We start from the raw sequence: 12801 nt of genomic DNA, 5'->3' as shown, positions 1-12801 counted from the left end.
GAGAGAGGTGGGGTTTGAGGGGGAGAGAGGTGGGGTTTGAGGGGGAGAGAGGTGGGGGTTTGAGGGGGAGAGAGGTGGGGGTTTGAGGGGGAAAGAGGTGGGGGTTTGAGAGGGAGAGAGGTGGGGGTTTGAGGGGGAGAGAGGTGGGGGTTTGAGGGGGAGAGAGGTGGGGGTTTGAGGGGGAGAGAGGTGGGGAGGGTGAGAGGTGGGAGAGAGAGAGGGGTGTACAGGGGGGTTGGGGGGGAGACAGAGAGCAAGTCAGACTAAAGAGAAAAGTGAGTTAGAAACAGGACAATTGAAGAGGGACTGGAGTCATTTGAGAGGGAGAGAGGATGGTCAAAAGAAAGAGATGATCGAGAGGTGGGCAGAGAAGAGAAAGAGGGGTGCTGATGAGAAAGAGCAAGAGATGGTGAAGAGACAAAGAGACAAGACAGTTGAAAGTGAGAGAAAGACAGGAGATTTGAGCTGAGAGAGATGGCAATAGAAAGAAGGACCTCGAGACTGTAATATGTGGGCAATGAGAAGGAGATGCAAGGGAGAAAGAAGTAAAAGAGAGAGAGAGAGAGAGAGAGAGAGAGAGAGAAAATATAGAGAAGGAGAGAGAGCACAGGGGAAAGATGCAGAGAGGTGTAAAGGAACAGATAATGAAAGGAGAAACTGAGAAAGAGGAGAGAGAAAGGTAGGTGAAGAATCACAGGATCAGAGTACAGCATGGAAACAGGCCCTTTGGCCTACCAAGCCTCCGCAGACCATCAAACACCCACTTACACTAATCAGGTTTCATATGAGAGCTGGGGACATGAAAGTGAAGAGTTTGAGGGGATAGAATGAGTGAAAATATGATGAGGGAGGGTGGATTAAGGGAGGGCACAAAAGTTAGTTCATGTTGGGTTTTCTTCACTCCCATGTGGGATCCAAATCGGAAGTGAAGCAGATTGGAGGCTAGAAATTGAAACAGAAATGAATGTCAGCAAGGTCAGTAGGCAAGACAGACAGTAACATGGCAGGGAGTGAAGAAAGACCATTAGATTAAATTGCATTTATTTCAATGGAAGAGGCCTGGCAGGTAAGGCAGATGAACTTAGCACATGGATAGCTACATTGGACTGGAATATTACAGCCATTACAAACACATAGCCAAGAGAGGGGCAGGACTGGCAGCTAAATGTTACAGGGTATTGGTGCTGTAAGTGGAAATGAGGAGGAGGAAGATTTGGAAGGTGTGGGTCAAGAAGTTACATTTTTTCTTTAATGAGAAATTCATGGCATTAATTCAAGAGGAATTAGATACGCAAAGGGACTGATCTGGCCCACAAGTTGTACTTCCAAATGGGTGCAAGCAAATTTTGATTGTATTAGAAAGGAACTTGCAAGGGTTGATTAAAATAGGTTGTTTGCAGGCAATGGGCTGTCTGGCAAGTGGGAAGCTCTTAAAAGTGAGATGCTGATCATTCAAGATATGAATGTTTCTGTTGGATCCACATGTTCCTCTCCCTTCTTCAGCCTGTGCTTCCCTTCTGCTTTAAGAAGATCATTATCATCCCAGTACCCAAGAAAAATTGCTACTACCCAGTGGCTCTGGCATCTACCACCACGAAGTGCTTTGGGTGGCCTGTCATGACGCACATCAACTCCAACTTTCCAGACAATCTCGGCCTACAGCAATTTGCCTCCTGCCGAACAGGTGGATGGCAGACGCCACCTCCCTAGTCCTACATTCATCCCCAAGCATCTAGACATAAAGACACTTACATCAGACTATTCGTTATTGACTACAATTCCACCTTCAATACTATTATTCAACAAACTTGTCCTCAGTCTCTGAATCCTTGACCTCCTGACCAACAAACTGCAATCAATAAGGATAGGTAGCAACACTTACACCATGATTATTTGCTTCACAAAGTTGTGCCCTCAACCCCCTACACTCAGTACACTCAGGACTGAGTGGCCAATTTCTGCTCTTACTCCACCACAAGTTTGCAGATAATACCACTTCCTCCTTCCTGTAAGCTTTCTAACTCATTCCGATAAGCTCTCTATTTAATTCCTGTACTCCAATTCAAATATCAATGAATCAGTGCACAGGAAGGAGGTAAAAGAGCTTAGTGACATGGTTTCATAACAACCACCTTTTCCTCAGTGTCAAAAATAGAGCTGGTCATTGACTTCAGAAAGGGGGGCAGCACACAGGCACACATCTGCATCAATGGTGTGTGATTGAGAAGTTGAGAGCTTCAAGTTCCTAGGTGTGAACATCACTAATAGCCTGTCCTGATCCAACCACATAGATGCCGTGATCAAATAAGCTCACCAGTGCCTTTATTTCCCTTGCAAACTAAAGGAATTTGTAATGTCCCTACAGACCAGTCATATTTTCAACAATATACTACAGAAAACATCTGGATGAATAATGGCTTGGTGTGGCAACTGCTCTGCATGTGACCTCAACAAACTGCAGTGGATACAATTCAGCACTTCACGGTAACCAAGCTCCCCTCTCTGGACCCCATCTATATTATCACTGCTTCAGTAAAGCAGCCAGCATATTCAAAGATCCCACCCATACTGGGCAACCTCTCTTCTCCCCTCTTCCATCTGGAAAAAATACAAAAGCCTGAAAGTACATAACACCAGGCTCAAGGACAGGTTCTATCGCACTGTTATCAGAGCCTTGAACAGACCTCTTGTATGATAAAGCGGACTTTTGACCACACAATCAACCTTGTTATGATCTTGTACTTTACTGTTTAATTGCACTGCACTTTGGCTGTAGCTTTTACACTTTACATTGTTACTTTTTAACCTTGTTCTACCTCAATGCACTGTGGTTTGATTTGATCTGTATGAACAGTATGCAAGACAAGCTTTTCACTGTATCTTGGTACACGTGGCAATAATAACACAATATCAGTACTATGAGAGTAAAAGGCAATGGTAGCAGAAGGAGGAAACCCTAGATGAGGAGGGATATTGAGGTTCTGGTCAGGAAAAAGGAGGTGGCATGGGTCAAGTACTGGTAACTGTAATCAACTGAAGAGAGTATAGGGGATACAGAAGTATACTCAAGAAAGAAATCAGAAGGGCAAAATGGGGGCATGAAGTACCTTTGGGAAAGGTGGTTAAGCAGAATCCAAAGAGATTTTTATACACTCTTTATTAAAGGATAAAAAATAACTAGAGAGAGAATAGGCACTTTCAAAGACCAAGGTTGACATCATTGTGTGGAACCACTGGAAATAGGTGAAACCCTCAATATTTTTTTTTATTTTCTCCTATTTTTATCAAACCATGGAGAACAAGATAAAGACTTCAGAACTTGAGATAGTTTATGGGGTTGTCTTGGGGATAGTCCACTTTACAGCAGAGGATGTACTGTTTGTCTTAAAGCATATGAAGGTAGATGACTCTCCAGGGCCTGATAAGGTAATCCAACAAAATCGTGGGAATCGAGAGAAAAATTGTTGAAGCCCTGGATGAGATATATAATTCATCCGAACTGACAGGAAAAGTGACATATGACTGAAAGGTGGTTATTGTTACGGCTTTATTTAAGAAGGGCTGCAAAGAAAAAAACTTGGCAATTATAGACCAGTGAGCCTAACGTCTATGGCAGACGATTAACAGAAGGGCTTCTGGGAACAAGATATACAAGCATTTGGAAAGGCAAGAAATAATCAGCAAAGTTTGTGCGTGCAAGACCGTATCTTACAAAATTGAGTTTTCTGAATAAGTAACCAAGAAGGTCAATGAAAGCAGGGTAGTAAATACAGTCTATGTTGACTTTAGTAAGATATTTGATAAAGTTCAACATGGTAAACTGCTGTGGAAGGTTAGATCGCTTGAGATCCAGGGAGAACTAGCTAATTGTATGTACAACCAAAACACACAAAATACTGCAGGAAGTCAACGGTCATTGGAGAATGTGGTTTTATATGCCATGTCACGAAGGTCAATTTGTGCATTAAGTCATTCTGTCAAAACACTGATACATAAATTTAGATTGTTTAATTTGTGTATGTAAATCCAGTTGTTGGCCATATTTTTTTCATTTCTTCCTCAAATGTCATTTATAAGAAAACATCCCAAAGCACCTTTATTGGCCAACATCTCAGATAGCTGGTGGGATCATAGATACATATAGTAGGTGCAGTAATTAATTCAAAATATCACAGATAAGCCACTCTATACTCCCCAAAGCCGAATTCCTCTTTTGCAGATAATGAAAAAAATTCTATTTTCTATTTCTCACTGTATCTGAGATGTTACATATAAATGCATTTTCTGTAATTACTTAATACAGATTTGAATTAATTTTAGAACTTAATTGAAGATTTTTAGATGTTACCTTTCTTGAACATTGCCATTGTGTATTTCAACTGGAGGTATCCTCCAAGGACAGCTAATTCTGCCTCCAGGAAGGCGTTTGAAATCAAATTGGCAGCAGATTTTAGGATCAGGGCCACAAGTATGAGGAACATCATAACTATAAAATGGCATCATATGACAAAGGATGTCAGTGTTGCCACTTCGATCTGAAATCATAGTAACAGTAGAGAATGCATGAGAGAATTAATATAACTAATTTTTTAAAATAATATTCCATTAATTAACAGCAAACAAGTTTATGAATGATAAAACTTACAAGAGAATCAGGCTTGATAAGAGCTCATGGTTATGAGCAGAGCAGGTTGGCTTGACACATTTCAACACAATGGGTAACGATCTGAGTTGTCAAGCCACATTAATTGTGTCAGCATGACTTTGGAAAGTACAATATAAATTCAATGGACTGTGAATGAAAGCAGAATACAGGTCTTTGTGCAGCAGCATGGAGCTGACAAAGTTGGTAACTGATAATGAATTAACAAATGATCTCCCATCTTCAAACTCTGGAGATTTCCCGTATGTGTTTTGCAGATGTGGTAGCTCAAAGTTAGACATCCACATGGTCAGTATCATCATATTCAGGAATAAAAAAAGTCTAAACACTGAAGCTACAACAAAAGTGCAAACTAAACAGGAAAAAAACAAGCAACAGATACCAAGTGATCATACAACCAACGAGTCAAATCAAAGCTCTGCTATCCTGCTGCATCCTAATGTGGGTGGATATCATTTATTAAATAGCTAAGTGGAGGGAAAAGTTCCAGGAACATCTCTATCATCAACAATAGCTATATTTAACTCAACCGCCAAAGACAAGGCTGAGGTTGCTACAAAATTCAGACAGTGTTTACGTTTTGACACAACTAGATAGACTGGATATGGAAGGATGATTCCCTTGAATGAGGGGCAGCAATGTGAGGTAAGACACTTTAGACTGAAATAAGAGGCTATTTATACACTCAGAGGTTGCTAAATATGTGGAACTCTCTATAACGGAAGGCAGTGAATATACAAAAGGAATCAAGGGTTTTGAGGGAGAAAAGAAATTTGGTACTGAGACATGGAATCAATCAGCCATGATTGTACTGTATACACGTGCAGGCTTGAAGGACTGAATCATTAATTCCTGTTCTTATTTACTATGAAACCATCTTCAGCTGAGAGTCAAATTCAATGTTAAGAGCCAATTTCAATATTAGGTCCCTAAGTTCCATGTGTTCAGATGGAAGTATGTGCTGATCCTTGGGTTAATGTTAGACATCATTGGATCAATGCAGGAAATCAAAGCTAAAGATCAGAGTGGGAAGGAGATGGAGAACTAAAGTGATAGGCATCTATAGGTAACCCACAAAGCGGCACCTACCATATTTCTGGCTCTCCCAGTGTTTGGGGAGGTGAAATGAATCTCTGTATGGTGGTGGAATCTTTTTGCAACTGGTGAAAGAAGATCTGTTGAATATGGAGGTTGGTGGGATGCAAGGTGACAAAGAAGAGAAATGTTTTCTTGCTTTATCCAGGAGTAAAAGCAGTGAGAGCAAAGATGAAAGAAACTAAGAAGATAAAATCAAGAGCTCTGTCCATTACAGAGAAATGGATGCCATGGTTCAGGAAGAACCAAGACGCTTCAGATTTTCCTTTGCTGAACATTTCATCACTGAAGCAAATTTAATAGAGAAGAAACTGAAGATTTATCCTTCTCTTCCAGCTAGGAGGACATAAGAATAGAAGTGCAAGAAATATTGGAGATGCAGGCCAACATATCTGTAGCCTGTGATGACAGTCCTTGACAAGGAATGTTTGGACCCAAATGCTGGAGTATCCAAAGCAAGGATCGAGACACAGTATCAAACTGGATCGAGAGCTGAACACAAAACAAATGCTAAATGTTATCACTAGTAGAGCTTACAAATGAGCTCTTTAAATACCCAATTCTTGGTGCCCAAAACATGATTGCCAATTAGCAGGGCTGTCCTGAACCCTTAAAGGGGCCGTGCCAGATATTCATACACCGGAGAGTTTGAGCATCTAAATCCTGGAAACTGGCTTGGTTGAGAGCATCTTGTAATATAGCCATGGAAGATAGGAAGCCAAGATAAATGAAACAGAATATACCTTAATAGTCTATTATGTAGAAAATAGCCACCCTATTTGTGCTGTCTCAGTCATCAAAGTAAAGGGAGTTGTCATCAATTCTTAATTTCTATTAGACAACATTTAACAATAAACCTTCTCACCAGTATTATGCTTGGACCTTACCAAGATCAACAAGCTCCAAGTATCAATGCTCCAAACAAGAACCCTTAATTATTAAACGAAAATGACAAAAACTGGTGCACTATTCAATCAATATACTACTGAATTTTTAAAAATTGTCAAAAAATGAATAGTTTGTTGTTAATTGGTACCTTTGCTCCAGGTGAAAAGTTACACTTGCCCTCTCATTATTTCCTGACCACAGCCCCTACCTTTGCAGTTTTGCCATTCATCGGTGAATCTAAATCTGCTGGAAGAACTCAGTGGATCAAGCAGCATCTGTGAGTGGAAATGAATTGACAGGTCCTGATGCAAGGTTTGTCAACAATTCTTTTCATCCCACAGATGCTACACGACCTGCTGAATTCTTCCAGCAGATTGTTTAACACTCCTGATTCCAGCATCTGTAGTCTTGTGTCTCAACATGTACATAGATTCTTTTGTCACAGAGTAGTGCACCTCTGTTCCCCTCCCTGCTTCAAAAAAAAATTACTCTCACACTTGTCATTCTATTAGAGCTAAGGAATGGTTAGCAGTAGTTAACGAATACAGTGCAACTTGGACAGCGACATAATCCTGGATCTCCAAGCTTAACTATGCAATTGCTCTTGACATAAATTACATCAAGAGGTAGATCTGTTATTGTCCTGAAGTAGCCAGCAATGGCCAATAGCTATTCAGTGCGGTGTCTGACAATTTACTGTATAACAATAGGAATATGATGAATAAAGTCGGGGTAAAGATTTGGTATAATTTTTAAGTTAAGTACAACATTTATTAAACATACTCTGTCTGATAGAATTCCATGACTGTCTCATTATTATTTGAAATAGCATACAGTATATTGATCACTAGTGGGGTTCTGAACAGTGAGCTCTTGTATCTATTCATATTCAGCCTTTTGTGTAACACTGTACATTTGGGACTGTGCAAGATAAAACTTAAACACCAAATTAATTGATGTTTAAATTTACACCAATAATGACAGTTATTACAAATGTCCTAAATAAATGAGAAGAATTACAATTTTAATCTCAGCATTGCACAGTAAATTAGAATGTTATTAGATATATTCTACTATTTTCACCTACCCCAGTTCTGACGCCAGTAGAATTCCAGGTTCTTTTGAGTTGCAAAATGTTTCTTGACAGAATAGTGAACTCTCTGAATTAGCATATTTGACATACCAGTCTGTTTTAAAAGATATGCCATTGTAGATGTGTGACCAAATGGATCGATCGCCCATCCTGTCCTCGGTTTTACTCCTGTCATAATGAAGAAAAGTAGATTAACCGGGTAATTACTAACTTGCTTGTACTAGGGAAGGAAAAAGGGTTAGCCATTTTATTTAATGAACAACAAAAACAAATCAGCACCATCAGAAACAAGTTCCACAGAAGTACTTTTTTCAAGCAGAAAGATAGAACAACTGAGTTTGCTTTTCCAAGTCTGGGAATTGACAAAATTTGAGAAGATGCAGTAAATTACTGGTTATACACTAGACATAATATTAGTAATTTTTTATCTCATTGTGACACATCAGCTAACATGAATGGAAATATTTCAAAAACAGATAAGGAAATTATCAAGATATAAACTATAAGGATAGTTATTCTCCATGAACTGGCAAGTTTGAAAATTAAAATCACATTTCTCTTCTGAAAATTATTCCTATGGTAATTTTACTACAGGAGGGTTCCTTATGCCTTTTCACTATCCTAGAAGTCATCAGTAATTGTATTGGTCACATAATATTTTGGAAAATGAAATGACATATTGACCTTTACCATAAGAGGGTTTGAAGGTCAACAGTAAAGCTATCTTACTGTAACTATAGGATTCTGCTGATATCACACTTGGAATATTTTGTTCAGATTTGATCTTCATACCAAGAGACAAAGGTATTGGCCAATGAAGAGAGGTTGAGCAGACTATATCCAAGAGTGTGTCAATTCAGAAAAGAGCTAATAAGATACAATTTCACTCAAAGGATGGTAAATGTTTGGAATTTGCTACTAAAGGGAACTGTGGTGGTTCAGTTGCTGAGTACTTTTAAAAGAAAGGTCATACTTCCAGTCAAGATTGTGCCTCTGTACAATGCTCCTTCAGTCGATATCATCTGGATCAATCATGAAACCATGTATTTCAATTCTTTTAAGTTGCTTTTCATCTTGAATGTGATCCTGGAACTTCTGGAGCCTGTGATTTGCAGTTTAGAGATTATTTGGGTGTTTCAGCGCTCTGCAGTTTCCAAGGGGATTCCGGGAGCAGCCTGTGGGAACTTGTGGCAAGAAGGCTGCAGGCCAATATTTGACTCCATTTCACCAATTAAAGCTTCCATTTTTCACTAATTTAAGCAATCTGCTGATGGACAGGAGTGACATCCTTTTTATCATTGGGGGATCGCTCTGCTACAGAGAGGGGAAACTGCCTTTTTAAATCGCTGAGATCACTCTGTTATGGACAGGGAGAACATTGCCCACGTTGCCTGTGTTTTGGATGTGGACTTGGACAGTGGACTTTTTTTTCAGTCTTATGGGTTTTTTATATTCTGTGTTTTTTGCCTGATATTTCCTTTTTTTTTGCGTGTGCAAGGGAGAGGGATTTGGGGGTTGATGTTCCTGTTCCATTTTTGTGTTTTTTTTTGTGCAGGGAGGAGGGATTTGGGGGTGTTGATCATGCTACCATTTGTTTCTTTCTTGGTTTCATGGCTATCTGGAGAAGAAAGTTTTCAGAATTGCATACTTTGATAATAAATGAATCTTTGAAAATTTTTGGGTAGCAAAGGAATCAAGGGAAATGGCAACATATCAGCATGCAGAGACATGGGTTTGCGTACAGGGATCAAGGATCAGGCATGAAGAGGAGGAGGGGAGGAGGGGAATAGCAGAAGATGAGCTGTCATCATCAAGAAATCCCTGGGCTGGGACAACTATGCAGCCAAAAAAGTGAAAACATAACAGTTTTCATCACATCCGACAATTTGTGGTGAAAGAAACCACTGGGTCTGGACAGGCCTGTCAACACGTGGAGTAGGTGCTGCCATTCTCAGCAATGAGCCAGCGTAAAGAGCTGGCCAGGGTGCAACCTGAACCCAACATCTCAAAGCTGAGAGGCTGTACTCCTTAGCCTACTCAACATCAACCCTCAATGGCAATCTGTTCATACTGAGCCCAGGGTGATTAACTGATTGTTTCAGGCCAAGGTCATGCCACAGCAATGAGACGGATAAGGGCTTATGCTAGGTGCTCAGTGGCTTGGCAGAATAACTCCTGGCCTGTTTTAAAGTAGGTTTGCCGGCACTAAAACGTCCTATAAATGCCTGTGAGTGTTCCAATGGAGGACTAAGAGAACTAAAATGAAACAGTACTCTCCAGAGCAGCACTAATTGGGTACCAGTGGAGAGGATGTAGATGCAAATTAACAAGTAGAAAGATTAGTGTGTTTTGAATGACATCCTTTTCCTTCACAACTTGATGGGGGTTGGAACTTACTGCCTTAAAGGTTAGTAGATGCAGAATTGATCACATTAGCTGGATGAACATCTGAAATGAGCTGTTATGTACAAGGCTACCGAGTGAGAGCTGTAATGCAAGAGTAACGAAGCAGTTGCATTATTGATTGAACAATATGGCACCTTCCTATGCTATAACCTTTGATGATGGCAGCAGTTATAAAAAAGTAATAAGCCAGTATCCAAGGAGAGGGAACAATTTAAAACGTTAGCTAATCCTGGACCTGAGAAGAGATACATTCTGTGGACAAAACAAGTTCCAAGGGGATTTGAAGAAAAATAGGAAAGGATTTCAGGAAATTCAGGTTGAGGGAAAGAGAGCAGTGAAAACATTGAGTTTGCAGGGAAAAGGTAGTGTTTCCAAATTCATGGATAAAGTTTTCTTAACTTTTCTACTATTAATTTAGTAAATATTTTAGAAATTTTACACAAAGTCTCTTAATTGGAGAAAAATATAAGTAAACAAGAATTGAGAAACTTATACATCTATATCAACAATAACTTTATTGATGATTGAACCTTTGATGTGGTTGACAAACAGAAGCACAGAATTAATAGTCAATTTCTACAAAACTCCATGACAAATTGTTAATATATTCAGAAATGGTGGTTAGTAATTGAAAGAAAAGATGCAAGAATAATCTCTGAATAATTCTCACCCAAGTTCTTCTCAAGCCACTGATGTCCTTCAATCAGCTGGTCAATCATTGCAAAATAATGTGTACTGGCCTCATCAGTCATGACCCAACCTCCTGTTGTTATTTCAAACTGACCCTGTTCACAAAGCCTAGAAAAGAAAAGTAGCACCAAATTTTAGAAATTCATATCAAGATAGCAAAATGCTATATTTCAATATTCCTTTAAAAGTTTCCTTTAATATTCATGGTTTAGAAAACAATAAAATTCAGAATTAAGTAGTACTTGGAAGAAAAACTATTTGAACAAAAATATAATCCAAAAGCAAAATACTGTAATTGCTGGGGAATTCATAATTAATCAGAAAATGCTGGAAATACAGTCAGATAGGTAGCAACTGTGGAAGAACTTTCTTATTGATGAACTTTTATTAGAACCACTGAACTGGTAAGTATTTTTCTGGCATCGTCAATTTTATTTTGAAAAACACGTAGAGTATAATATAGTCTCACTTAAACTACCTGCAAATTAAATTCTTTTTTTGAAGCCACTTAAAAATAAAATCTCTGAAAATATTCTTTAAGTTCTTTAAGTACTTCCACATCTTAGAGCAAAAACTAATCTACACAGATGTTCCTGTTTTTAAAATGCAAATATTTTCCTTTTTCTTTAGGACATTCAGAAATTATTGAAAGGGAACGGTAGGGTTTTGATAAATCCTCAGTCTCAAATGACTTCCTATCATTTAAATAAAAAACATAAAATGCCCAACATGGAGAATTTGTAGAACATTTTTAAATAGATGTTAGATTCAACTAGAATTTCAATGAATATTCTTGATTTTGCTGGCCACTAACTGACCATAAATGATCCACAAAGTGCAAACAGTGAGTTATAAAAAGTTGTTTTGTGTACTAAACAACCTAAAATCTAAATTCTTATATACTTAAGTGCAGTTAAAATTGATGACGAAAACTTATTGACCCAGTCTTGATTCTATTTCTTTCTCTACAGATACTGCCTTACCTGCTCACCATTCAAACATTTTCTGCTTCTGCTACAAATTTTTAACATCTACAGCATTTTTTTTACTTACTAAATAATCAGTATTTGGCTGTATTATCAAAATATTCTGGCAGACCAGAGATGGTATGTAACATTGTGTTGTTAGAACTAAAGGACAGCCACTTAAAAACTTCCATACACCAAAATCTGCAAATCATATCGCTGATCAACTTGTGAGATGAAGACTGTAAAATGTTTTGCTTGCACACTTTCAACTGAATTATCCTATTAATACAAGTCATATAGTACAAAAAGAGACCCTTTTGTGCTCATATCAACCAAAATATCCATCTATGCATCCCATTTGCCCACATTTGGCTCATATCCCTCCAAACTAGGGACCCCTTGGTTAATGGTAGGGGTCCAAGGTGTTAAATAGGTTGGGAATCCCTGCTCAAAACCTTTCCCATCCATGTACCTGTCCAAATGACTTCCAAATGCTGTTACTTTACCTGCTCAGCCATTTCCTTAGCTCAAATCATATATAGACCACCTTGGTGAGAAAGTTGCCCCTCTGGCTTGCATTAAGTCTCTCTCATCTCCTTTAAATCTCCGCTTTTTAGTTCTTGATTCCTAATCCATAGGAAAGAGACTTTCTGAATTTCCCCTATCTACATCTCTCATAATTTTATACATCCCTATAAGATCACCCCTCACTCTCCTATGCTCCAATGAATAAAGTCTACCTTGTTCAATCGCTCTTGATAATTTAATCCCTAGAGTCCCGGCAACGTCCTTGTAAATCTTTTCTTAACGCTTCCCAACTTAACATCTTTCCTTTAGCAGTGTGACCAAAACTGAACACAATATTGCAAATGTGGCCTCACCAACATCTTGTACAACTACAACATGACATCCCATCTTCTATACTCAATGTCCTATCTGAAGCCAAAAGTTTCTTCCCATTCTGTATACCCATGAAATTACTTTCAGGGAACCATGTA

General features: G+C 38.8%; 1 protein-coding gene across 1 annotated transcript in view; it reads right to left on the bottom strand.

Moving 5' to 3' along the window:
• The window catches only part of man2a1 (mannosidase, alpha, class 2A, member 1), a 111549-nt gene that overhangs the window by 76332 nt on the left and 22416 nt on the right, over positions 1-12801 (bottom strand). The window contains exons 5-7 of the mRNA XM_073068199.1: positions 10816-10943; positions 7734-7907; positions 4349-4535 (exon numbers count right to left, since the gene is read on the bottom strand). Coding sequence (XP_072924300.1) covers positions 4349-4535; positions 7734-7907; positions 10816-10943 — 489 coding nt within the window. The remainder of the gene's footprint in view (positions 1-4348; positions 4536-7733; positions 7908-10815; positions 10944-12801) is intronic.

The sequence above is a fragment of the Hemitrygon akajei genome, chromosome 2 (genome assembly GCF_048418815.1).
Source record: "Hemitrygon akajei chromosome 2, sHemAka1.3, whole genome shotgun sequence".
Taxonomy (NCBI): Eukaryota; Metazoa; Chordata; class Chondrichthyes; order Myliobatiformes; family Dasyatidae; genus Hemitrygon; species Hemitrygon akajei.
The sequence above is the reverse complement of the archived record's forward strand: the minus strand, read 5'-3'. Positions and strand labels throughout refer to the sequence as shown.